General features: G+C 34.0%; 2 protein-coding genes across 6 annotated transcripts; one reads left to right on the top strand and one right to left on the bottom strand.

The window, feature by feature from the left end:
• Positions 1-451: 451 nt before the first annotated feature.
• LOC134275598 (serine/arginine-rich splicing factor 11-like) lies at positions 452-15,453 on the top strand. Of its 5 annotated transcripts, XM_062757868.1 has the most exons (18): positions 452-639; positions 4,302-4,435; positions 4,746-4,846; positions 5,023-5,178; positions 5,297-5,472; positions 5,666-5,799; positions 6,550-6,754; positions 6,896-6,973; positions 7,327-7,365; positions 8,304-8,339; positions 8,635-8,670; positions 9,635-9,688; positions 10,311-10,457; positions 11,181-11,216; positions 13,199-13,240; positions 13,652-14,020; positions 14,415-14,495; positions 14,812-15,453. In XM_062757868.1, exons 1-18 carry the CDS (start codon positions 509-511, stop codon positions 15,047-15,049), a joined length of 2,193 nt encoding a protein of 730 aa, XP_062613852.1. In that variant the 5' UTR covers positions 452-508; the 3' UTR covers positions 15,050-15,453. The 5 variants fall into 5 exon arrangements, with proteins under 5 accessions (XP_062613852.1, XP_062613874.1, XP_062613859.1 ...); XM_062757890.1 differs by lacking the exon at positions 13,199-13,240; XM_062757875.1 differs by lacking the exon at positions 11,181-11,216.
• Positions 15,454-16,653: 1,200 nt separating this feature from the next.
• LOC134275633 (uncharacterized oxidoreductase YjmC-like) lies at positions 16,654-26,551 on the bottom strand. The gene is made up of 11 exons (XM_062757902.1): positions 26,151-26,551; positions 25,707-25,895; positions 25,566-25,627; positions 25,243-25,296; positions 24,562-24,660; positions 24,308-24,373; positions 24,082-24,151; positions 23,852-23,970; positions 23,512-23,607; positions 22,063-22,173; positions 16,654-17,455 (listed from the first exon to the last, which is right to left on the bottom strand). The coding sequence occupies exons 1-11, from the start codon at positions 26,380-26,382 to the stop codon at positions 17,405-17,407; spliced, it is 1,149 nt and encodes a 382-aa protein (XP_062613886.1). The 5' UTR covers positions 26,383-26,551; the 3' UTR covers positions 16,654-17,404.
• Between the last annotated feature and the right edge of the window lie 158 nt (positions 26,552-26,709).

Genomic DNA, 26,709 nt, shown 5'->3' on the forward strand with positions numbered 1-26,709 from the left:
GGCCTACCAAATGTTAGTCCATTTAAACGACGGATGTTTCCCCGTTATTTCCCGATCATGACAGGGAGCACACGGCGGGTGTGACCGGTCGATAAGGCATGCTCACTCCTCCATGGCACCTTATCCCATCTCTGATGTTTAGAGGTCGTGTTTGCTCTGCTCGGAGTGCTCCTACTTTGTATTGTTCCATATATTTTATGCAACAATTTTCATTTTATGCATCTCAGTGTGATCTAAGGTTCATTAAAGTATTTAAAAATAGTCTCTAAAATAGTCTCTAATTAATTTGTTGTATGTATTCATATATGTTCATTTCTTTGAATGTAATTTTAAAAGATCTACCTTTTAAAGTCAATTGATGACATCTATATATTGTAAAGGTTCATAAAGGTCGAATCATAAATGTACGAGTTACTATTTTTTATGAATCTGCGGACGCCATCTTGCTCGTTTTACTCACGTTTTGAAGTTGGGTTCTTTGTAATACAGCTAGATTCTAGCCAAAACAATGTCTGAAAAAATAACAACAAGGGTGATTCAAATCACCAACATCGCACCAAATGCCACCAAGGACCAGATGAAGACGTTATTTGGATATTTGGGGCGCATTGATGAATGTAAAATGTATCCATCGAACGAGTAAGTTAAAGATCTTTTTTTGTGAGTTTTTACATAGAAATTAGATAATCTTATGTAAATTGTGCGTTCAAGTTAATATTTTGAGGGTGCGACCGTTAGATCGAGCACAAACCCTTCTATTGTTTTAATTTAGATCGGGCTCGTCAAACCGCACGTGACATTTGGTGCGTCTAGTCTCTGACGTTACATGACGTCGTATGTATGCAGTATTCAAGTAAAAGCCTGAACAGTGCTGAAAATTAATGAAGAACGTTCGTTTACTATTTATCTTCAATAATTAAGCAATGAATTTAATAGCTACCGATTTTATACGGTATAAACTGGGTTGGGGCAGTTTACACTTTATAAACTGCAAAGCGGTTTATAAAAAAGCGTAAACTGTTCCAATCCAGTTTATACCATATATTATCCCGCTTCAGACAAATTTGTGGATTACTGATAAGCTAATCAATTTTTTGAAATTTTCCTTTCATCAAATCCGATTTTCATAAACGTCTCCTCGAGGCGTATTTTCATCATCAAATTATTTCGTTCGAAGCGTTGTTATTGTAAATAAAAATGGTCTTATTTACCTCCTCGGCTAAAAACAGTTTATGTAGGTAGTTTAGTTAAATTTCTTGTTACCTTAACGATATTTTATGTTGATTGCTATTGTATTAAAACTAATATTTTCATAATATGCACAAATATTTTTTTTATATTGAAAAAGGTCTTCAGTGGGCTAAAAATAATAATGGATTTCTGTAACACAGTACGTTTTATTTGAATAATTTTTTTTACGACGCATGTTCCATACATGTGAAATCACAAAAATCCAGATGACATTGGGACAAAAAGCATATGAGCCCAATACGGATTTCCATCATACCCGATACAATGAAACCCGCGATATAATGAGAATCGAGTATATACGGTACAAAATGGGTAGCTATTAAATTCATTGCTTTAATTTAATTTTCATTCATTTGATGTAAGAAGAAGAGATGATTGTTCTAACAAAATGACTTTAATTTGGACAAAATTTGAATGTAATGTCAGGCGGATTGATACATTTTTGACGCAAGTCATTGTGACGTAGGCAACCCATTTTATACGATATAAAGGAAATTTTTTATCCAATCAAATACAGCGTTACAACCAGAATTATATATCCATTAAATTAAGGCGATTAAACTTTTTGATTTCATGATTTGTCGTTATTCTTGCGAGAATGTAGCTAAAACAAGTGATGCATTAATTGTGGGTCCAAATTACTGCGTTATAAAATTCTATCGCCCAGGCGTTGCTTTGAGAGCTCGCAATGATGAGTGTCTCTTCACGACGCTTGCTGCGCTCGCTGTACGATTAATACATTGAAGGTGCGACCCTTTGGGCAAGCGCAGATACTCCGTTTTAATTCAGATTGGGCTAGTCAAACAGCATGTGACATTTGGTACCAATTCTTATATTACTAGTCTAATCCTACATTCTGCTAGCCTGACTGAATAAATACTAGCAGTCTATCCCAAAAGCACCGGTCCGTAGGACAAAACAGGTGAAAATCCGTTTGTCTGAGGTTCGTTTTGGTTGGGTTTTAAATTTTATACTTTTAATTCATCATTTAGACGCTTAATCTAATACAAAAATACATTATTAAAAACATATTGTTGATTGTGATTGTTTTAAAACCTACTTCCGCCACGATGTCTCTAAAAATTTTCGATGGGACACTACCAGGAAAGAAAAAGAAACATTTCAGTAAATCTTTTAATGTAATATCTGTTTAGTGATTCATATGCTATGAAAAAACATCATTATGATCGTTATATGAAAAAGTTTTGGACCGGTGAAAATTCGTTTGGTCCTGTAAAATTGTGTTAACTGTCTATCCGAATGTCCTGTGGCGATTTTTCTTTTTCGCGAAGACTGTACTAGGGTAAGGGCATCGGCTAGTGTTTATGGCCAACAGAGATGATAATTAATTTTTAAAAAACAAGTACCGTATAATCCCTATTGACCACCCCGGGCACATAGAAAATTGCGAAAATGGGGCAGTTATTTTGGTATTCTCTTTGTAATATTTAATATCATATCTTAACTTAAAAAAAATGTTTTGAAAAAAAAATAATAAAATCAAAGAATCTCCAAAATAATGTCTAAATTTACTTTAAAGGAAGATGATCCACCCAAATTATGCTAAATGAATCATTTTCCACCAAGAAATTGGATAATGAACAAGGTTCATTTTCACTTCCTTCAAATTTTGGTAGACTTTTGATATGATTTTTGATAATTCTAACCACTGTGCAGGGGGCCCTTATTTCCTGACAATTAATAAAGACCTAAGGGGGTACTTATAGGGATAGGGGCGGTTAATAGGGATTATATGGTACCATATAATCCCTATTAACTGCTCTGGGCACTTAAAAAATTGCAAAAAGGGGGTGGTTATTTTGGTATTCTCTTTGTAATATTTAATATCATATCTTAACTTCAAAATAATATTTTGAAGAAAAAAAGAAATTCAGAGAATCTGTTAGTGTAAATTAATGTCTAAGTTTACTTTAAATGAAGATAATCCAACCAAATTATGCTAAATGAATCATTTTCCACGAAGAGATTGGATAATAAACAAGTTTCATTTTCACTTCCCACAAATTTTGGCAGACTTCTTATACGATTCTAGATAATATAATCACTGTACAGGGGGCCCTTATTTCCTGACAATTGAGAAAGACCCAAGGGGGCACTTATAGGGGCAGGGGCGGTTAATAGGGATTATACGGTACAATAGAAATGTATGCACCAGTGTTGTCCTTTAGAAGTGAATTAAAATCAAAAATAGAGGGGGGTGCTCCCTTAACAGGGGGCTGAGTGGGAATACCTGAAAAAAAAAAACAGTACATTGTGTCATAGGAGGGAATATTCCCCCATTCCTGGGTCTAAGGGATGACCCCAGTCTTCGAATTAACCCGGGAGCCTGATGCCTTGGACCTGGTAAATTTGCCAGCGGACTTGTGAAAATTCTCAAATTAGGGCATGTGTGAGTGAAATTTCTTTAGATGTACGATGTTTACTTGCCATTTCCTCTGTCGTACCACAGTTATTCGCGTAAACTTGCAATGTAATATCTTAAGATGAATTGCCAGTCTACATTCGTCTTATGTTACATTCTTTTCAAATAGTTGTGTAGTTCATCAAAGAACACTGAAAAAAAATTCATTTTAAAAACATCACATTTACATTATTATTAATTGCTGAAAGTCTGTAGCCAAGTTGAGATTACAAAAATAAGTACGAGATGGACTTACAAATCAAATGTTCGGGAAATGATACTTTCTGTGTATAGCACTCTTAACATATTGAACTGTTCTTATCCAGTCATCCGAGGCTGCTTAAAGTGAAAATGATTTACCCCTTATCAACGACTTATTAATGTCTACAGTGTGTTTTCAATATCAACATCATCTCTTCGCTTCGAACAAACCGCCATTTTCCAAGGACAGGTATTTTCAATTTTTGGATAGGTCGTTTGTGTATCGTTTTGTACCGATATTTGAATGCTTGTATCATAAACCGTATCTTAGAGGAAAATATCGGTATGTATCGGTATATCGTTCCACCCCTACTTATAATATGATATTGACAAATGAATAATTTCTATGTTTCTTTTGAAAATTTAGATTACCAGAGGGGGATACCTCTACCAAGGTGTGCTATGTGAAGTATGATGACTCCGTAAGCAGTGGAATCGCTCTTCATTTAACTAATACTGTTTTCATTGACCGAGCCTTGATCATTGTCCCAGTTATGGATGGTGAGTACATTTCAAAATCTTAAATCTTTAAGAAGAAAATTGACGGATTAACTTTATTTTTTTCATTTTTGCTTGCTTTGACCGATACAAGAAAAGAAATGAAGTAAAATACAGGATGTATTGAAAATTGTTTATTTTGAAATACATACTGGAGTAAAGTTAAACTACAGATATTTCATTTATTGAACCAGAATTAAAAAGAAACAATTGTAAGTGGAAAAAAATAACCAGGAATGCTGTAACATGATTTTTTTTTTTAACTCCAAGTGAAACTGATAAATTTCAATACAAAAGAACATACATTTTACAGGTAAGATTCCAGATGAAACTACAGCCTTGCAGATTGCACCCTCAGCTATTGCAGGCATGATTCCTGGGACACCTAGCTGGCCTAGCAATGTTATCAGTCAGGTATGCTATGAGTTATATACATGAAGCAAAATATGTCTTATAAATGATCATAGATGGAATTATTTTTTTTACAGGTGCTACATGTATCTGATGCTTTTTAATTTTAAGGAATAAAGAACAAGAGTGAGTTTAATCTTGTTTTATAAGTTTCATTATTTTGAATCTGTATATTACAGATGACGGGAACTGGCCTGACCCAGATGATTACGACCCATGACCCCAAACTGACTGCCCTGGGTCTTGCTCAGTATCCCCCATTGCCAGGGAACACTGACCCAGCCAAGATTGAGGAAATCAGACGAACCGTCTACGTGGGGAACCTGGCCAAAAATGTTAGTCTTAGTAGCATATAGATTTTTCTGTGAATTTTCAATCGTGCAGCTGTTGTGAGATGTGTTTTTACAATGCATAAGTATAGTTGATTATAATAATGGTTTATATTTATAACAGGTGACAACAGAACAGTTGCTGAGCTTTTTCTCTCAGGTCGGGGAGGTAAAGTATGTTAGAATGGCAGGGGGTGAGACACAACCCACAAGAAATGCTCTGGTTGAATTTACGGACCAACGCTCCATCTCAACTGCTCTGACTTATAATGGAGTTATGTTCCAGGGCTTGCCAATTAGGTAACGGAGTTTGTGGCAGAAATAGGATTAACACAAATTAAATTGAAAAAAAAAACAATTTTCTTTTTTTTTAAATTTCAATAGTCAATATACACAGCTATGTCTAGACGAAATATTAAGTAAGAAGGGACAGATTTTATGTGATTGCTTTTGTTTCTTGCTTTGATTTTATTTTCTGGATTTCTTGTTTTAGTGTTACCCATGCCACAGCATGCATCATTAAGCCAATATCAAAGACACAGGAGGCAGCTCAGAGAGAGATAGAGGAGGCCATGAAAAAAGTCAAGGAGGCCCAGTCTCTTATCACAGCTGCTGTGGATGAACCACGTAAGAATGTTTTTTACACTGACACTTCTGAACTAAAAACAGGGTATTTAATCTCTACAAATAAAACACACTTTTAACACACTGGAGCCTGTGGTTTAAGTGAGATTTTCTGATCAATTTTTTCCAGTCTCTGTTATTGGCTTTGTTGTTGTAATTGGCATCCTATCAACTTTTAACAATTTCATCTTCTCCAAAATTCACTGGGCTTATTTCAACCAAATTTGCTACATAGCATCCTTTAGTGACATGAAATGCCTCATCCTAATTCAAGGGGAAGTAATTCAGAATTAGGGTAAATTGTATGACATTTTTCAAAAATTATTAGCATGGAAACCACTGAACTGGGAAAAAAAATGAAATTTATGTACATTCAAGTTTGTTCAACTAATGTCTCCCAGGGGAGGTGGTACCACAAAGAGGGACTAAAATTATACACAGGAATATAGGAAATATCTCTCCTATGGGGAAAAATTTTTTTTCACAACCAGCAAACGCAGTATGCATACCAAATATGAAGTCTCTATCTCTAATTAGTAGTTAATGCATAAACAGACAAAGAGGTAGTGTAGCAAACCCATAATGCGGTTAATCTGTGTGAATCTTGACAGTGGATTGAAATTTTTTGTGCTTTTTATTTGAAGTCTATATTTTAATTGTTTATAAAAATGTGAAAAGATATATATTCAATCTATCTTTATTTTACAGTAAAATGTCCAAAATAATATTCTTGTCTTTGATTTTATATTTTAGATGATAGAAGTCGTTCAAGGTCTCGCTCTAAAAATAGAAGAAGGTCCCGATCTAGGTCAAGGAAGAGAAGTCGATCAAGAAAGAGGTCCAGATCAAGAAAAAGGTCAAGGTCAAGAAAAGGGTCCAGGTCAAGAAGGTCAAGATCAAGGAGAAGGTCAAGGTCCCGCAGAAGGTCAACCTCAAGATCCAGAAGACGAAGATCTAGGTGAGAATCCCACTTACATATGTTGATACTTAACCAGAAAATGGATTAAACTGTGTTCAATAGTTCACATTAAAATTTATTTGTTTAAATAATGAACAGACTTCATTTTAATCTTTTTGTAAAGCAATGCCTGTATTTCAGGTCACCTAGATCATCCAGATCGAGAAAGTCTCGTTCAAGATCCCGAACACGAAGCCGTCGTTCACCCTCGAGATCCAGGTAGATACTTCAGAATTATTTTCTTGATTAAAAAGTGCCATTTATAAAATTGTTTTATTCCTGTAAAAGTTGTGATGTTTAAATTCTCTAAGTGTGTTTTCTAAGCGAGACATGAATAATAGCAGGTTTCATGATGAGGCTATGATAAAAAGTTAAAAATATAGCTTCTTGGTTTAGTTAGAAGGGGGTGCAAAATGACACAAAAAGGGGATCTTAATTTTTTTTTTTCTTCCAAATGGACATGTATTTAAATGTTGGTCAGAAAAGGGTCAAAACTATCAAAGTAAATGACTGTTGTAATGTGTATGGTATGTAAAATGTTTTGAAATACTGTCTCTTTATTTACTATAAAGTGATCAGAAAGTTGGCAGGAAGACCTTAACTGGTTTGAGGTAATTATAGAATGTAACACCGCGGTAGAATTGTTGTTCAGCTTAAAAGATTCTGCCCAAAACTCGACATTTGCAGTACTACATGTATGTTCTAACAACTGTTTCAGATTTTTTTTTATGTAAATCTATGATTGTAAAACTTGTAGTATTTTTTTTTATTTTCTTAGACTTGAAAACCAAGAACTGTCTGGCTTCCAAATTTGACACACTGTATCTTGGTTTCCACATTGCTTGTTACGCTATGAATTTTAATACACATGCCTCAATTTCATATGTGCTTTTCATTTAATATTTTCATGAAGAAAATTTCTGTTTTAATGTCAAAAAGTTGATGAAGAAAGTAAGGGTTATTAAGATCCTTTAGAGTTTGCAGCTGTTCCATTGTAATCACTTTGTATATCCGTTTATGGAATATCTGAACTGTTTATGGAATATCTGTGCTGTTATTTATCGTGCTTGCTTAAAAAATTACAATGTATCCTTAATATGGAGTTCATTCTTACGAAAACCATAATGTTTGTATTCACTGAATGCTGGCTTTTAGTGCCTGCCGTAGTGTGACTGGTGTACAAATTTTATTGATTTGTTAGTTAAGATAAAATAAGTTGTAATTGTTTTATTTTACATTACTTGGAAATTCCCTTTCTTGTATAAATATTGCTACCTTTTCATTATTGTTTTTTCACATTTTGTAGCCCACTCTCATATTGATACCACAGCAGGACCCTTGCTGACTATAAGTTTACTATTTCATACAGAACTTTTTGTTATTGCATTTACAATGTACAATTTATCTTTTGTTGGTCATAGGTAAATCAAAAATCCCTTCATTGGAAAGCTCAATTTAATTCAAAATAACCGTTTTTACCCTGTGTTAGGTGTATTTAACACATCATCATTTATATTTGACATTTTTTCATCTTTATATTTCAAATCAGAAGCCCAAAGGAAGGGGCAAATGGCTTCCCCAAAAGGTAAAAAGTTATCACAAATGCCAGGCTTTTTTTTTTTAGCATTTTCATTTCAAATTAAATCTTTAAAATATTTTTGCTATTACATTTTAAGTTAAATCGTATTAAAATTATTTGTATGACTTTCGATGTATGAGTTATAATGGTAAACAACATTAGATTTCATAATTGGCACTGCATTTTTTTGGCTTTGAAATTATAATGGTGTTGAACAACTTGATACACATATTTCCCTGAAACCTCTTACCTGGGGATAAATATATCACTGATCTAATGTTTGGTTTGTTTCCACTTGAAGGGGGCCGCTGAAGGGCCAAACCATCTTTCCTATCAGGTAAATTAAGGGAATGAATAAACAACAAATATCCCTTTTTAATCTGCAACATGTTGGGTTTTTGTCCATACTTTTACTTTCCCACCTAAATTATGTTAATTATTTTTTGAATTAAACAGGATGATTTTGTTGAGTTATAAAAACAGTCTTTATGTATACTTAAAAATTAGCACCAAGGCCAAAATGAAATTATTGTTTGTTTGGAATTGCCTCCCGCCTCATTGAAATGCCCCCCTACTGAAAAATTTTATTGACCAAAAGTAGGAAGATTTTTTTTTATTTAATCAATTTTTTTTTATCACATGCACCACACAAAACACTGAAATATAGTGTCAGATCTATGCAAAATTAGGTTTCTTTGTTGATGGTAGATACTTTTCTTTAAGTCAGAAAATGTATTTACTGTTAACTGAGATTTTTATCAAAAATTTAAAATTTATCTTCAATTTTGAAAAAAAAAAAAATAATAATTTCCCTCCCTCCCTCCTGTGTCTGAAACCCTTCAGGCGGCAATTCCAAACAAAAATTTTTTTAAAAGATGGCCCAATGTATTTTCTGATTGTCTATATAAGATCCTGTTTACCCAAAAAAAGTTGGAATTTACAAATAAGGGATATTTGTTGGCCTAGGATTTAAATGTTGTCCTTTTGAGACTGCTGAGAAATAAGCATCATATTCTAAGACAAAAGCATGACCAGTATTGGGTTTGATGATTTAATAGGAAAGTTCAACAGCTGCTTTCGTTTGACAAAGTTTACATCATACACAATCACCTGTATCTGTACATTTACATTCCATACAAGGCATGCAGAGCTTATCATGTTTTATGATGCTGACAGTAATATGATGCATATTTTGTACAGACTTCTGTAGAAGGGCTTTCTTCCTTTTAGCAACTTCTTTGTCTTATTGCACGTTTACATCGTAACTTTACATTGCTTATTAAAGTTGTGTTTTCTTTTAGGAGGGGGAGGTCCAGAACCCCACCCAGGGCCTATAGCAGAAGATCCCGATCTAGGTAAGGGGAAGGCATTTCAAATTATATCGTACTCTCAGTCTTTTAGATAAAGTATGGAAAAAATTTAATTGTTCTTGTCATTGAAGAAAATAGGTTAGATACAGTACATTAACAGAGCATAATCAAAGACCAATAATATTCCTGTGGTCTTGAAAAGAAACTTTAAAAGTGTTTACAACAAAGAATGATAATGTTTCAAGGAGGATTAATTTTTCATGGAATTTGGGTTATCCCTTTCACATGATTTTACAATTTCAGTTAAATAATGATTTAAAGTGTATGTCTTTTTTCAAGGGATGTAAACACATGAATCTATCCTCATATGTCCCTGTATATGAATTTTTAAATCTAGTACATGAAAATTGGATGTAATAAAGAAAAGGTTTTGGTTAATTGTAATATGTAATGAATGGTTTAACTATCTTTGAATGGAACTTCCATGGAAAATGTTTGACCTGTCTTCAATCATTTTGACTAGCAACCAGAAACTTCATTTGGATCGAAAGTAAGCAGCAAATAGCTAAAACATTGTCTTTTGTAAAGGGATTCCAGCTTTGCTAAAATAATTTTAAGTTTTTGTTCTTTCCTATAATAATCTTAGTTTCTTCTTTTTATATTGCAGAAGCAGAAAGAGAAGCAGGACTCCAAAACGCCGATCTCCCGAGGTACGGAAAAAATCACGCTCAAAGTCCCTGTCCCCACCCAGACTGGAGAGAGAGGATTCCAACCCAGCGGGGGAGGAGTCAGAGAGAATGGGCCCAGAATCCAGGTGAGTTCTCACCCACAGGTGTCAGGTGTAACTTGACTATTAACAATTATATTAGCTCTTAAGATACCATAGCATATACAAGAGATTCTTTACTACCATTCTGCCACAGGTTAGCTTAATGATTTCATTGGGTTAGGTAGCTTTTGATTGCTTTCCTAAGAGATTGGGGTGTATCTGTATTAGCTGCTTCGTATAAAAAAAATTTAATGTGGTGAAATCAGTGCTATTGAGTAAAAATGTTAAAAAAGTGAGTTTGAATGTCCAGGGACATTGATTGCTGTAGAAGGTGGGATTTTCATGTCTCTAAGGCTGATTTCTTAACTACACAAATTATTAATTTTTAAATCAAAATTGACTAAAAATTCTATAAATATGTAATAATGAAAAAAAAAATTCAATTAGTTCAAAAGATTTGCTTTTATTCAATTTCATTCAAGTACATGTAGTCACATGGTAACTTAAAAGATGCCACATCATGCAAAAACTTGAAAAATATTTTATCATTTTTTTTTATTTGGGAAACAAGTTTTAAGAAAGAAAAAAATGTTATTCTTCTGTAAAATTTAAACACTACTTCAAGTGAAATTATGTGTTTATTAAGGGGGAAAAAATCATGCAATATGTGTAGCTATACATGTTGATTTTTTTTAGAATGCACATTATATGCATAAACTCATAATTGGGTTGCTGGCATTTGATAACTGGCTGTTCTTTGTTTGTTAGTCCACCCTCCATCTGTGAGAAGGCAGGGGCAGACAGGTAAATTGTTACTGCTAGATCTCCTAGCCTACAGCTTTCTGTAGGAAGCTAAGCTTGCTGTGTCTCTGTCTTATTTACACCTCTGTTTTCAATGCCTGATACAACCATTCTAATACTTAATAATTGTGAAAGAATTCTTCAGCTTTGAAAAGGAAACTTTTCATAGACTCTCTTAGCAGTATAAATTGTATCTAGTCTTTTTAAAGGTACTTGGACAAAGAATTGAAGGTAATTTTTTCTGTATAATATTACGACTTATATATTTTAATAGCATTTCACACAAAAATTAATAAAAAATCTTATTTCGTTTAAAAGTTATTAAAACTTCAAATTTTTTGGCGGGTTTGATTGACACTTCCTTGCACTTTCACAGATTTTAAGTTTACTCTTAAAACTTAGGAAAAGTGGCAATCTTGTTGTGTATAAATGAAAAATATTAATACTATAATCCAAAAAATCAGAGTAGACATGTTTGAAAGCAAAACAAACACACAATATATTCTCAGTCCGTGCAGTTGTGGTGAGCAGACTTTGACGATTGAACGCACCCAGCGAATCGTAAACAATCAACAATAACAGAGCTGTTGCCCTGTTTACAAAAACTGTGTACACGAGTGTGATCGATTTGCACTAGGGATGTCAAATCGGTCAATTTTTAATATTACTCGGAATCGAGTACTAAAAGTCTAAATAAATATGAACAAGTTAATTGATAACTGTAAAACATTGTAAACTCTTGTAGAAATAAAACCACATGGTCTGATGGGAGGTTTACCTGTTAATGTGTTGTAATAATTATGACCACTTTGTGCCCAACGAAAGTTCAATTTATTTTTTACGAAAATTAAAATTTTAAATGGTTCACAGGTTTTGTATAAAATATTTATCTCCCTTTGCAGTATAAATTGTATCTAGTCTTTTTAATTCAGAATACTTTGAAATGCATTTTAAAAGTAGATATTTATGCATATATTTAATGAGACTAATTTACAAATCTTGTACATTTATTAAGAATAAAACCATTGACATCATTTTCAGCTGTATATTCAAAGGAAACTTTATTTGTAGAAAGTTTTTCATAAAGCACAAAGTTGCACTATATCAAAAGCTCATTTGAAATTTTTAGCTACATTACCAATAGATTTGAATGAAATATACCATTGTTAATTAAGTAAGGCACTAAAGTTCCTTTTGTTTGAACAAATAAAATATAAATAGTGTTTTTATTAAAACATTTTAATGTATTGACACTTAAATTTTAATTATCTTAAATTAAAATTCCTATTGTGTTATACTTGGTTTGTATAACTTCTTAGTTTTATGATCTATACTGTTTTTCAAACATGGCATGTCTTAATATAACTGTTAAATTTATTTTTTCAGTTTTCCATAAATGTATATTTATAGAAAATGAATATTAATATTTAAAATAAAAGTCAGCCTTTCTGTTTTTTACAACATATGTTTGTACTAGTATTCAGAACAATTTTTGCTTGATTTTTTGAAGTGATTTGCATAAACATATACAGTAGATAGAATAAAAGTCCTTTTTATAATCGTGCATTATTTTAGTAATCTAGTATATAAAATTTTTAACGCATACTTTCTACAATAGATCACTTATTATTTACAGTTACCAAACCTTATGATAAAGACTGTAAAGTATACTTCCATTATGTTTTGAATGCTAAAATGAATTGGTATTGTTTACCAGAAGATACATGTATTTTTGTTGAGAAAAATACTAAAAATTGTTGATTTCCCGCAGAAAGGCATAGAAATACATGTAAATCTCAAAAAATAATAAGTGATCTTTTGTATTCAATACCCACAGTACTAACCTTTCAATAATGTTCTATGCTGTTTTTCACCTCAAGTGTTGGTATTACATATTACAGCATGAGTGCTGAAAGCAGTGAAACACTTAGTATTACATGGCACTTGTGTTTTGGTCAGTAAGTTTGATTTCTTTATTTATATAGTGTCACTGATGCCCCGGAAGACTCAGCCAAACCTGAGAAAAGGTAATCACTGTCCTGTAGAAATGCCAGCCTCTTCAAGGAATGCTAATTTCAACATAAAATGTTGTTGCTTTTGACCTTAATTTCTGATCTTTAACTAGTAGTTGAGTAATTTTCACTTTTCTTAGGCCAGTATTTTTCTTGTTCAGTTTTTGAATAAATGTTGATTTTAACATGTTTAAAGGCTGTATATGTAGATGAAAACTGCAAGATAAACCTCATAGAAAACAAAGATAAAATTGATAGATGTGATTGTGTACTTCATACTTTAAGGCTATTAATTAATCCTATATTTAAAGTGACTAACTAAGCTTTGATAACATTGCTTGAATGTTTTATTATCTCTCTTTCCTTAGCTCATTCCTCTAGAAAATGTAGTAGTAAGATATTCATAAACTTTAGTATTATTTCCAGGTCCTCCAGTGAAGCGAGGAGTCAATCCAGAAGTCCTGAGAGATCAGACAGCCCAAATCGCAAGGAATCGGCGAGTCCAAAGCCCAGGTCAGCAAGTCCGAAGCCCAGGCCAGCAAGTCCAAAGAGGAGTCCCTCACGTCGTTCATCAAGAAGTCCACGAAGGCGATCCAAGAGTCCAAGACATAGATCAAAAAGTCCAAGACGTAGGTCAAAAAGCCCTAGGAGAAGGTCAAAGAGCCCAAGGCGAAGGTCCAAGAGTCCAAGACGTCGCTCCAGATCTCCTAAGCGTAGATCACGAAGTCCAAAACGTTACTCCAAAAGTCCAAGCAGAAGAAGTAGCCGCAGAAAGTCCCGCAGCAGGAGCAAAGGGTAAGGTTTTCATGCAGTCATTACACTACCAAACTAGTGATGCCTTTATCACAAAAAAATTATTCTTCATAAGAAAGTTTATCATCTAGACATTGTTTAGCTTCCACTTTTCAAGACTTTATAACAAAGTAGGTTCTAAATCTAAATTAACTTTTGAAAAGGAAAATAATCTCAACCCCACAGTGTTAGGAAATTTTCAAGATTTCTAGAAACAAATCATGTTTCATCAATGTAAACTAAAAAATCAACATGAAGTCACTATTCTGTTACATAAATTCAAGTCCATGTAAATGCAGCATTTTTGTGTAGAGGAATTTGAGCCGATTGATTGCTTCTGTTTTAATTTATTGAAATTGAGGTACATGAGTAATATGATCTTTAATTGACTTTTTAGACGTAAAGCCAGCAAGCGATCCCGACACAGCCGGAGTCGATCCAGACGACGCTCTAGGTCCAGGAGTGGATCTCGTCACAGGTAATCTAGTCACATGGTCTGGTTACTCATATTGTCACTTTCATTTAACATGGAGAGATAGTGGTTTCTTTCTATTATGAATTGATGACGTTTTAAATGTTTATTTGAGTAGTATGTATGGTAAAGAAGCCATGTACATATACATGTAGTCATGTACAAATTGAAATTACTGTTTTAAAAAAATGGTTCTCAAACAATCCTGATTGTATGCTTATATCATTAATAACTCTGTCATGTCTTTGACAGTTTTAAATCATTAAAAATTATGTTTCCAATTCACTGTATTATAAATAATCTCATGACAAATCTATTTCAGATCCAAGAAGGAAAAACGAAGAGACAGAAGCCGTGACCGAGACGAGAAAAAGAAGAAGCACAGGGACCGGGAGGAGAAATCAAAGGAGATGAAGGTGGTCCGCGATTACGATGAAGAGGAGAAACAGATCGAGGAGGATTACAGCAGCGAGGACGACGATGATGACCGCCCTGCTGGTCTTCCTCGGCCCGCAGATGACATGAACTTACAGAGTGTGGACATGGACATGAGTGATTAAGTTTAAAACAGCACGGTGTACCTAACGCAATATAAGGCATGGAATGCTGCAAATCAGTGACTGGATTTACTTGTATATCCTACATAATGTAGGCTTACTTTGAAGTTTTGGCAGGACGTTGTCTCAGATAGGGTATTTGTACCTGGCTCTGTATGTGTAGTCTTTAAAAGGAGATGTGAAAATGTTCTAGCTAATGCCTTGATCAATTAATGTTAAAAGCTGATAGCTATAATAAGGAATATAGATATTGTGTATGTATATGTTGTTATGGCTTTAAAGTCGCTATTATATCTGAAAAGTGGTCAATAAGTTCATACATTCTTTGTTTTTGATAATTTGTTTATACATATGGAAATGTATATAATGAAGTGCAATTTACTCATTAAATATGTATTGGCACTTCATTTAACATTTTTTGCTTGCTGTGAAATGTCAACTTCATTTCAGGATGAAGTTATAAATGCCTCTTGCATTAGGTTTTGCTTGCCAGTACAAAAGCTGGAGTAAGCTCTCACTGTACAAAAATCGTTCTTGAGAGGGACCATGGTTTTTCACTTGAACAAAGTTTATAGTGTGAGCAATGAGCTCACTAAAGGATACCCCCTGCAGGCTCCCCCAATTACAATGGCAAAGTCCATGTTTTGCACTGGGAGACCCTATATACAGCTGTAAGTGTTGGATCAAAAAGTAAAATAACAGGTCACAATGGCATTATGTTTTAAAGAATCTGTGAAAGTATCATTAAATTTCATTCAGGGGTATAAAGGAAGTTGCGGATAAGAGATGGGTACCCTTCAATATTATAGTAAAAAGAGTCTCATTAAATTTCATTCAGTGGTATAAGATGAGTTACGGGTAAGAGATTGGGTACCCCTAAGCATAACGTTGGACAGACATCCCAATCACTATACATGTATATGCACCCACTTTTCAAGCAGGGGGCATAAATATAAGAATACTCTTTAAGAATCTTTTCAAATACCATGTAGTCAAAAAATCTTGACAGTTATATGGAAGCTTTCTGAGGTAGTGTTAATTTTGAATTATTCAAATGATAGGCCCTTAGGGGTAAATTTGGTCCACAATAGGAAAACAGAATTGTGCATTTACTGATAAATACATGTATGTAGAACCACTATGTATCTTCTCTGAAACCACTGGACCAGAAAAGCTAAAACTTGTGTGAATGTGTGGAAGCTTCCTGAGATGGTGTAAATTTTAAATTATTCAAATCAGAATTCCTTGAAGTATGGTGGGCCCACAATAAGGAATCAAATTTTTACATTGAAATATGTAGGAAAAAACTTTTTAAATCTTCTCCAGAACTATCAGGCCAGCTAAAAAGCTCAAACTTATGTGAAAGTTTTCTGAGGTAGTATAGATTCTAAATTGTTCAAATCAAGACCTCCAGGGTTAGGGTGGGGCCATAATGTTACAAGAGGTAAATCTGGCATACAGAAGGGCCAAACATTCTCAGGTGGGCATTGTGGCCCATGAGCCACAAGCCACATATAATTACTATAAAGACTATTTTAGAGAAAGAATATTTTTGTCTAAAAAAAAATAGAGAAAACTTTAATGGATGCATTTATTGTACATCATTTAAATATATAATGTGTATTTTAATGAACTATTATCAAGCAAAATAATCCATACTTCGCTTGATTTTTATAACAGAAAATATTTATACATTAGGCACACTAATTATATAACTATGAGTATGAAACAAATAACAATTAACAACCAATCATCATTCGCATGCAACAATCATACAGTTATTTCATTTTTCAGACGGATTTTCTGCATATGAAAATAATTCATTACATAATTACTCAGTCTCCTAAAATTACCCTTACTCACTGATCAACAAAAGCAGTTCTTTTCAATTTTTTTCTATAGACGTATCTTCAATATTGTCTTGATATGAAGCAGAAATACATGTATATAGATAGGCCTAGATGATTAATAATGTGAGTGAAGCCTTGATCTTTTTATCATTACATGTATATTAATAAAAGCTGCAGTAATTTTATTTCATGAGTCAAAGCAAGATTCGGGTTTCTTTTTAAGAGATCCTACCCATGCTATGTGATTTTGCCTCTTAAAATAGATCTGATATCGATGAACAAGGGATTTGTATTACAAAAGTCCAGAAACTTAAAAAACTGCTTGCATAAAATTATCTGGCTAGATTCTTTTTAAAAAGATTAAAAAACATTTTCAATGTTAAAAAAGTTACAAAGTTTTGGCAAAATAACATTTTGGTCTTTGCAATGAGTTTTTTGTCTAAAATCAAGGCCAGAATCTTTTTCTTCTGTAATCTGCTTTAGCTATATGTAAAATAGGCATCACATTCTATTTCTTCGTTTCCATAGCCTTTACATTCAGAGTCTTTGCCAAGTCAACCTGCAAATGGAAAAAGAATAAATAATCTCTTTTTTTTTAAGGTAATTTGATAATTTCTTTAAATCTTACAGCTTAATTTTCTCACTTATAATATTTTGTATTTCTTGAAGACTTTAGAATAGACTTTGAATATAGAATAGAATTTTTTATATATGGATCAATCTAGAATATTCTTGGGTTAAGGTAATTCCATCCTCACAATTTTTTAGGTTCAAAGTAGAAAAACTAAATTTATGTTCATTGAATATACATGTGTAGTTTAAATTAACTAATAACAGCAATAAAAATGCATTGGTTGCCATATTTTTTAAGAAGACAATATTAAACAGAAGTGTATGTCAGCTGCATTAAAAATTATTTATTTTAGTAATTAACAATATTATAAACGTAAGGTAAACAAGAGGCCCAGGGGCCACATCGCTCACCTGAGCAATTGGCTAGGAAAAAGCACATATCAGATCAGAACTGAAAGTTTACTGAAGGGGGGGGGGGGGGGCTTGAATTTTAACCCCCAGGGGGTCATGATTTGAACAAACTAGATTCTACACTACCTGAGGATGATTCCCTATAAATATCACTATAAGCATGGCTTTGAAGTACTTGAAAAGAAGATTTTAAAAGGATTCCCTATATATTCCTATATAAAACTTTAATCAGCCATTTGGCCCCACCCTACCCCCGGGGGTCATGATTTGAACAAACTTGAATCTACACTACCTGAGGATGATTCCACATGAGTTTCATCTTTCCTGGCCCAGTGGTTCTCAAGAAGATTTTTAAAGATTTTTCCTACATAGTCCTATGTAAAACTTTTATCTGCCATTTGGCCCCACCCTACCCCCAGGGGTCATGATTTGAACAAACTTGAAACTTGAACTACACTACCTGAGGATGATTCAACAAGAGTTTCATCTTTTCTGGCCCAGTGGTTCTCAAGAGGAAGATTTTTAAAGATTTTTCCTATGTAAAACTTTGATCGGTCATTTTGGCCCCACCCTACCCCTCGGGGTCATGATTTGAACAAACTTGAATCTACACTACCTGAGGATGATTCCACATGAGTTTCATCTTTCCTGGCCCAGTGGTTCTCAAGAAGAAGATTTTTAAAGATTTTTCCTACATAGTCCTATGTAAAACTTTGATCGGCCATTTTGGCCCCACCCTACCCCCGTGGGTCATGATTTGAACAAACTTAAATCTACACTACCTGAGGATGATTCCACATGAGTTTCATCTTTCCTGGCCCAGTGGTTCTTGAGAAGAAGATTTTTAAAGATTTTTCCTATATATTCCTATGTAAAACTTTGATCGGCCATTTTGGCCCCACCCTACCCCCGGGGGTCATGATTTGAACAAACTTGAATCTACACTACCTGAGGATGATTCCACATGAGTTTCATCTTTCCTGGCCCAGTGGTTCTTGAGAAGAAGATTTTTAAAAAACGCCATTAATTTTTCTCTAATTCATAATTATCTCCCCTTGGAAAAGGGCATGGCCCTTCATTTGAACAAACTTGAATCCCCTTCACCTAAGGATACTTTGTGGCAAGTTTGGTAGAAATTGGCTCAGTGGTTCTTGAGAAGAAGATGAAAATGTAAAAAGTTTACGACAACGACAGACGACGGACAAATTTTGATCAGAAAAGCTCACTTGAGCCTTCGGCTCAGGTGAGCTAAAAAATGCATGGTTAAATTACATAATTCTGATGCTTAAAGTTCAAAAATAATTTTACTTTTTAAAATACTAGTATTGTGAATATCAGGGAGAGCATTTTACATAATATACAGGTACAATATAGAAAATACCTGAGTACATGTGGAGTTATTGCCCTTGGCCACATTTTTTTAAAGATTGAATACTAGTAATTGATTAAATAAAGAAAATACATGTATATCCATTTTTATAATTCTTTTAATTAAAAATTATTTGGATTACACCTATTGAAAAGCATTCATCAAAAAGATATCTTTCTAATGGGTATGAATGTACAGTCAATTCTCGAATTATCGCCATTCGATTCATCGCCATTTTCGCAATACCGCCATGATTTCCCAAGAACGTTTTTCCTGCTATATAAAAATAATACCGCCATCCGCCACCCTGTTTTAAAAACAAACGTCCATTTTTAAGTGTCAATTACCTCGATATACCGCCACAGGTGCGTGCGGTCAGTGAAGCGCGGCTAATTTGTTGACGCTATCCCTGTTGTAAAGCAAAGCCATACAAGGTACATGCAATTAAATAATTAAATTAGAATTAAATGAACAAATAATTTTAATATGAACTGTTACAATGATTTTGTTCTGTTGTTTTGTTTAAAAAATCATTTAGTCACGGCTTCGCCACGAAAGCGGTAGTTGTGAAAGTAGTACGATAATTTTTTTTATGATCTCTGCTTTAAACAATGCAAAGTTTGCTTAAAAATGATTATACGTTATAAATTGTGAACGTTTCACGAACAATGATGCCATAAACAATAAATTTATTCAACAAACTATTTTACGTAATTGCAATATATAAATCGACCCAGCATGAAAATACATGTACATAACTGCACATGTACATGTCTTTATTTCATAACTGCACATTTTGTTTTAAAGAAATTGTACATAAGAATTACTTGAAGTATTTTAAAATTGTAATGTAATTATAAGAAAAGAAACGCTTTATGGTATTTCTTAGAACGGTAACTCTACTTCTTGTTTCCTAAAATATGGGAAATTCAAATCATCGCCAAATTCGTTATACCGCCATGATTTCTAAATTACAAAAGGTGGCGGTTTATCGAGAATTAACTGTAGATTAATAAAAACAATTTTTGCAAAAATCTGACATCACAGGAGGGTGGAAATGCCTTAAACTTTACTAGAATCTCTGAAAAATTTAGTAATAATTTATAAGGAATCCTTTCACATCAGTACTATACTTTATAGGGAAAATAAATGCAACAATTATCTTAATTTAAATATGATGTTGCATTTTGTTCACTCTCATACATCATAACATGTAACTGCCTTACCCATATTCTGAACCTTACCACACACTGAAACTGATTATAATGGATATTCCCCTCCCCATATTACACCTTCTACTCTGGGCATTCAGCATTCTGAATCAGACTATGATATCTCCCTTCCCTATTTATAATTCACAATGTGGGATCTTGCCATATATTGAATCTATACATATACAGTATTGATTCTAACCCAACCCCATTGTTCTTCATATTCTGGAACCTTCCCACATACTGAATTTGATTAGGATGGTAGGGAATTCCTTATCATGTTGTTCCTCATATTCTGGAAGCTTAACACATATTCAATCTGATTAGGATGGTAGGGAATTCCCCCTCCCCTATTGTTCCCCCTACTCTGACACCTTACTGCGTATTTAATCTGATTAGGATGGTAGGGAATTCCTCCTCCCCTATTGTTCCCCCTACTCTGACACCTTACTGCGTATTTAATCTGATTAGGATGGTAGGGAATTCCCCCTCCCCTATTGTTCCCCCTACTCTGACACCTTACCGCGTATTTAATCTGATTAGGATGTAGGGAATTCCCCCTCCCCTATTGTACTCCCTACTCTGACACCTTACCGCGTATTGAATCTGATTAGGATGGTAGGAAATTCCCCCTCCCCTATTGTACCCCCTACTCTGGCACCTTACCACGTATTTCATCTGATTAGGATGGTAAGGAATTCCCCCTCCCCTATTGTTCTCCCTACTCTGGCACCTTACCGCGTATTTCATCTGATTAGGATGGTAAGGAATTCCCCCTCCCCTATTGTTACCCCTACTCTGACACCTTACCGCATATTTATTCTGATTATGATGGTAGGGAATTCTCCCTCCCCTATTGTTCCCCCCTACTCTGGGATCTTACCACATATTTAATCTGATTAGGATGGTAGGGAATTCCTCCTCCCCTATTGTTCTCCCTACTCTGACACCTTACTGCGTATTTAATCTGATTAGGATGGTAAGGAATTCCCCCTCCCCTTTTGTACCCCCTACTCTGACTCCTTACTGCGTATTTAATCTGATTAGGATGGTAAGGAATTCCCCCTCCCCTTTTGTGCCCCCTACTCTGACACCTTACTGCGTATTTAATCTGATTAGGATGGTAAGGAATTCCCCCTCCCCTATTGTACCCCCTACTCTGGCACCTTACCGCATATTTAATCTGATTAGGATGGCAGGGAATTCCCCCTCCCCTATTGTTCCCCCTACTCTGGGATCTTACCGCGTATTTAATCTGATTAGGATGGTAAGGAATTCCCCCTCCCCTATTGTTCTCCCTACTCTGACACCTTACCGCGTATTTAATCTGATTAGGATGGCAGGGAATTCCTCCTCCCCTATTGTTCCCCTACTCTGGGATCTTACCGTGTATTTATTCTGATTAGGATGGTAGGGAATTCCCCCTCCCCTATTGTTCACCCTACTCTGACACCTTACCGCGTATTTAATCTGATTAGGATGGTAGGGAATTCCTCCTCCCCTATTGTTCCCCCTACTCTGGGATCTTACCGCATATTTAATCTGATTAGGATGGTAGGGAATTCCTCCTCCCCTATTGTTCCCCCTACTCTGGGATCTTACCGCGTATTTAATCTGATTAGGATGGTAAGGAATTCCCCCTCTGTCGTCACACATCTTCATGTGGATTCTCTCAGGATCACCAGCCACTAAAACATCATTGTCTTTTTCGGCCTACAATATATTGTAATGTTCAATCTACATGCACATTTTATTTACAGCTTATGTTTATTATTTTATTCAGTGTATACATGTTTATGTTTATAATATCATGACTTTTCTAGAGATTCTCTTAGTTTTAATTTAAAAGATATTTTGATTTCACATAAAATACCGTATAACGGGTATTTTTTACGTGCTGCTAATTTTTACTAATTTTTACGAGTTTTATAAATCCGTAAAATTTAAACGCGTAAAATTTCACAGAAGTAAAAAAACGCCTCGCCTAAATTTTGAACATCGTATTATGAGAGTATTTCAATGCTATCATTGTCATTTAGCTATAAGTACCTGGAGGCTATAGAATTAGTACTGACACCCGTTGGTATTTTGGGGAACTTTTTAATTGATTATCGATTAAGATCAAACAAGTAAATCTTAATTAATGCACAAATTATACAAACACCGTCAATTACCTGGTTCTCTTATGGCACGCATAATTTCTGATAATGACTTAATTATTACAAACTGAAGTCTTCAAATTATATCTGTTTTTCAAGACTTTGACCCTTTCTTCTTTTTATTTGCTTCCAGTAAAAACTTTGACATTTTAATACATCGTAATCCGTGTCCCCTGTAATTCTGTCAACTAATCATGATGGCTTCAGTTGTCTCTCTTTGTTTTCATTAAAATGAACACGGGCACGTGCTGCGCAAAAATAATGATGTGTAGACATGTGTATTAATTGACAAAGGAATAAATTCAGGCATGTGATATATAAAGGTATTTAAATGAATAAACATATCACTTAAGGAATAGATACTCGTTATCACGGGAACAATTTCGTTTTTATGTTACATCGGGTTGTCCAGACATATTTAAAACATGTATATGTATGTTAACGCATTCAAAACGCTAAAACATTGATCTGGAACTTCACCTCTGATGATTTTAATTTTTACGGACATGCTCAATTCGTAAAAATTTAACGCGTAAAAAATAAAATCACCCATTTCAACAGAAATTCGTAAAAATTTACAGCAGTAAAAATTACCCGTTATACGGTATAAGCATGCACAATTTCCAAAACTTAATCACATCTCATACCCTTTTTTACTTAGGATTTTACAAATTTTGGATGTAAAACAGAAGGGTCAAGTAGACTCTGATTAGCATTGTAACCCTTGGGCCCCGTGTCTCTTGTCATTACAAGTATATTGATTTACAAGTATATTGATCCACAATACATATGAGGTCCAACAAAAGACATACAATAAAGTGATCAATTGGAAACATTTCTTATCACACACATGCTTTTACAAGCATTTCATTCACTGAAGCTGAAGACTTACAGGTTCCAGATTACGACATATGCCCATCAGATCAGACATTCTGTCCTCAAATCCAGGCATGAAAGAATTAGGATCTATGGCAATAAAACACTGACCCTGTGAAAAATAACAAAAAGAGCATTTAAAACTTCATCCATCATCGGAAGCCCACAGTCGGTCTCACTTCTCTACAACCATGGGTTTCTTATGACGAGCATCCTCTAGAAATTAATCAATCACATTGGTCTTCAATTTAGAGTCAATGTTGATTAAATATATTTATCTAGGAAAGAAATGTTTATCTATCAAAGCATTTCTGATTGTTTGTATACATTTGATGGTAGGGGATGTAAAATTATACCAGATTAGCGACTGTTGTGGTGTTTTTCCACCTTCTGATGTTTGGTCCATAAGCTGATCCACTTAAAATGCCACAAAATATCTCCACCAGGAAGCCGAGGCCGGAACCTTTATATCCACCTTAAATTTAACACAATATGTTATTTCAGAGATTTCTTTAAAATTTTGAATGAACAGTTTTTGTCATTTCTTTTCAACTGATCAGTTCACTAATGACCAAATATGTCATACTTGTCTCTTCAGCCCCACCCAGTGGCATTTGGCCCCCACCATTTAACACTTCTGTTGGATTATTTGTCATCTAAAGAATATAAAACAAGGGTGCCAAAATTCAAAGTATCCTCTCAACCAAATCTTAAAAGGGGAGATAACTTTACAATATTACTTAAAATATTGCCTTCTCTTTTAAATGGATGAAGTTGAGGATCAATTAATATGGAATAATGTATGTACACACCTTTCCATGAGCATCTACTCCCCAACTGTCTGGAATAGGTATTTGTTTTCTCTCATGTATCTCTATCTGTAAAATTGATCAACTGTGCAGCTAGAACAATGTGTTTTAAAACAAGCTTTTCAAAAGATCTGTGAACTTTAAAGAGTCAGTAGAACACATACAGTAAGTAACTTAAGCAATTATTAGTTGAAATGTGCAGTCTTGATATTTAACCATCAGAGAAAGATATCATATACAATATATCATGTATATACCTTTCCTAAAGCAGCTGTTGAGGTAGCCATATCCAGAACAAAACTGTCACCATGAAGACCTGGGGCAGCTAAACTTATTGGGTTGGTCCCAAGAATTGGCTGTAAATGACAAAACACTTTTAATTTTTTATACAGCAAATGTAGCTATTTGCGGGCACATTAAATGACAGATAATGATTTTTTGTTTCCTTTTTTTTGCAGCAAAAGGGTTCCTTTATTCAGCTAAAATCGAGGGGGAAAAATGGTGATATTGACTTTATTACATAATGATAACCAAATAAAAACACATAAAAAAAGTTCTGATGTTAAACAAGCATTAATGCAGAAATGCAGAGTCAAAATTTATACTGATAATGGCTATTTTTGACAATGTTACTATTGGTTTGGTGATGATTAGATAAGTAAGCTATAATGGAAATATTTACAATCAAATTTCACTCCTTGGCATACAAGGAATTTTTAACTCTAATCTACATTATTTTACATTATTTTACATCCTTGACACAAAATGAACAGGTATGTGGAAGCACAGGTGGTAAATTCCAAACCATCCCTAAATAGAACTAGATAAAATTGTCACTGTCATATGTAAAAGGGACTTTGCAACCAATACTATTATTATGATTAATAGATTAATTTTTATATACACCTGTATTTAACCCTTCTATGTACGTGTATTACCTTTTTTGCTCGAGTTGGCACTACTAATGGTGATGTGTTGGTAAAGGCCATCCCCTTTAATGATTAGAGGTGATTAATTTCAAAACAACCAGAATTCTTTCTCAACTCAAAACCTTTTATTATTTATGAAATATTTCCGAATTCATTTTATTTTAATATCTATTCAACTACTGAAAAATCCATTTAAAATCTTGCAATTGAAATGAATATTGTATAATTTCCATGATTTACATTTATCATAGTCTCATCTGAGAAATACGAGAAATTATTTTTTTAAACATTTTCTTTCTCAAACAAGAGTAAATTGTATTAAACTGCCATACCAGAAGTCCTTTGTCACTTGCTTTTATTGCATAATGACCAGCAATACCATAATGGTTGGAACCTGTAATGTGGAAAATAGAGAGCACACAGAAAACCTGGAGTGTGAAAAAAAACAATCTTTTATTGAATACTGTACTAACCTCTGGCCACAACCCATCCTACTCCAGATTGCTTGGCTTTAGTTATTGCTATGTCCATACAGAAATTGCCGACCACTGGACCTAGTGCATTCTGTCCATCTACAAAAGCAGTGGCAGGACCCTCCTTCATAATGACTGGCTCTTTGTCGGAGACTGTTATGCCAGTCTGTATGTCTTTCACATACATATCTATAATTGATGTATATAAAAATGCAGAAATAATCAATGTTTACTGTATGAATCCTTGAAATATAAAGGATTTTATTTTACTTTAAGATGTGAGTTTTCCTAATTTGTTTACATTTTTAATTTAATGGCGAAGACGTCAGGCTTATTTTTCGAAGTTTATCTACCTGTCTGCAGTAAATAAATATGGTCCATAAATAATCTGTAAAGGTATTGGAATCAATACATCAATAATTTATATAGTCCGAGGTGTATTACCTAATCTATTAAGCCCATGGCTGTAGTGCCCCCTGTAGTCTGCTTGTACCAGAACTTCGGCTAGACTCTCCGCGTGCCCTGGCTTGGTGCCCACACATGTCATGCAATCCTTGGCAAATCGTTGTACTTCAGTGTTACTAACGACATCCCATTTTTCGGATGAGAAGTGTCTGGATAAATAAAAGTGTAATTTACATCTAGATCTATGAGGTAAACGCTTGCAGAACTGCATTTTTTTCTAGTTTCACTTTCAGAATTTCCAGCTGATGATCAATGTTATTCTTTGACATATTTTCGCCTCATGATCTTTCACATTTTTTCAATCGCACAAAAGATTAAGACTTTTTCTGTTCGATATCTCTCGAGATTTATCATGCATAGTATTATAATAACAGTAGAGGAAATCCGCATTACAATAACCAGGCAGAGCTGTCGCATACGAATTAAGTTGGTGATAGCCAGATAGGAAATAGGTAATGTTTTCACTTACAGTGTACTTTCATTAGTTTTTTTCTTCACAGCACAAAAAATAAATATGAGTTGTTCATTATATTTAAAT

Source organism: Saccostrea cucullata, unplaced genomic scaffold, assembly GCF_032062105.1.
Source record: "Saccostrea cucullata isolate Sc308-1 unplaced genomic scaffold, CSIRO_AGI_Scuc_v1 ctg819, whole genome shotgun sequence".
NCBI classification, from domain to species: Eukaryota; Metazoa; Mollusca; class Bivalvia; order Ostreida; family Ostreidae; genus Saccostrea; species Saccostrea cuccullata.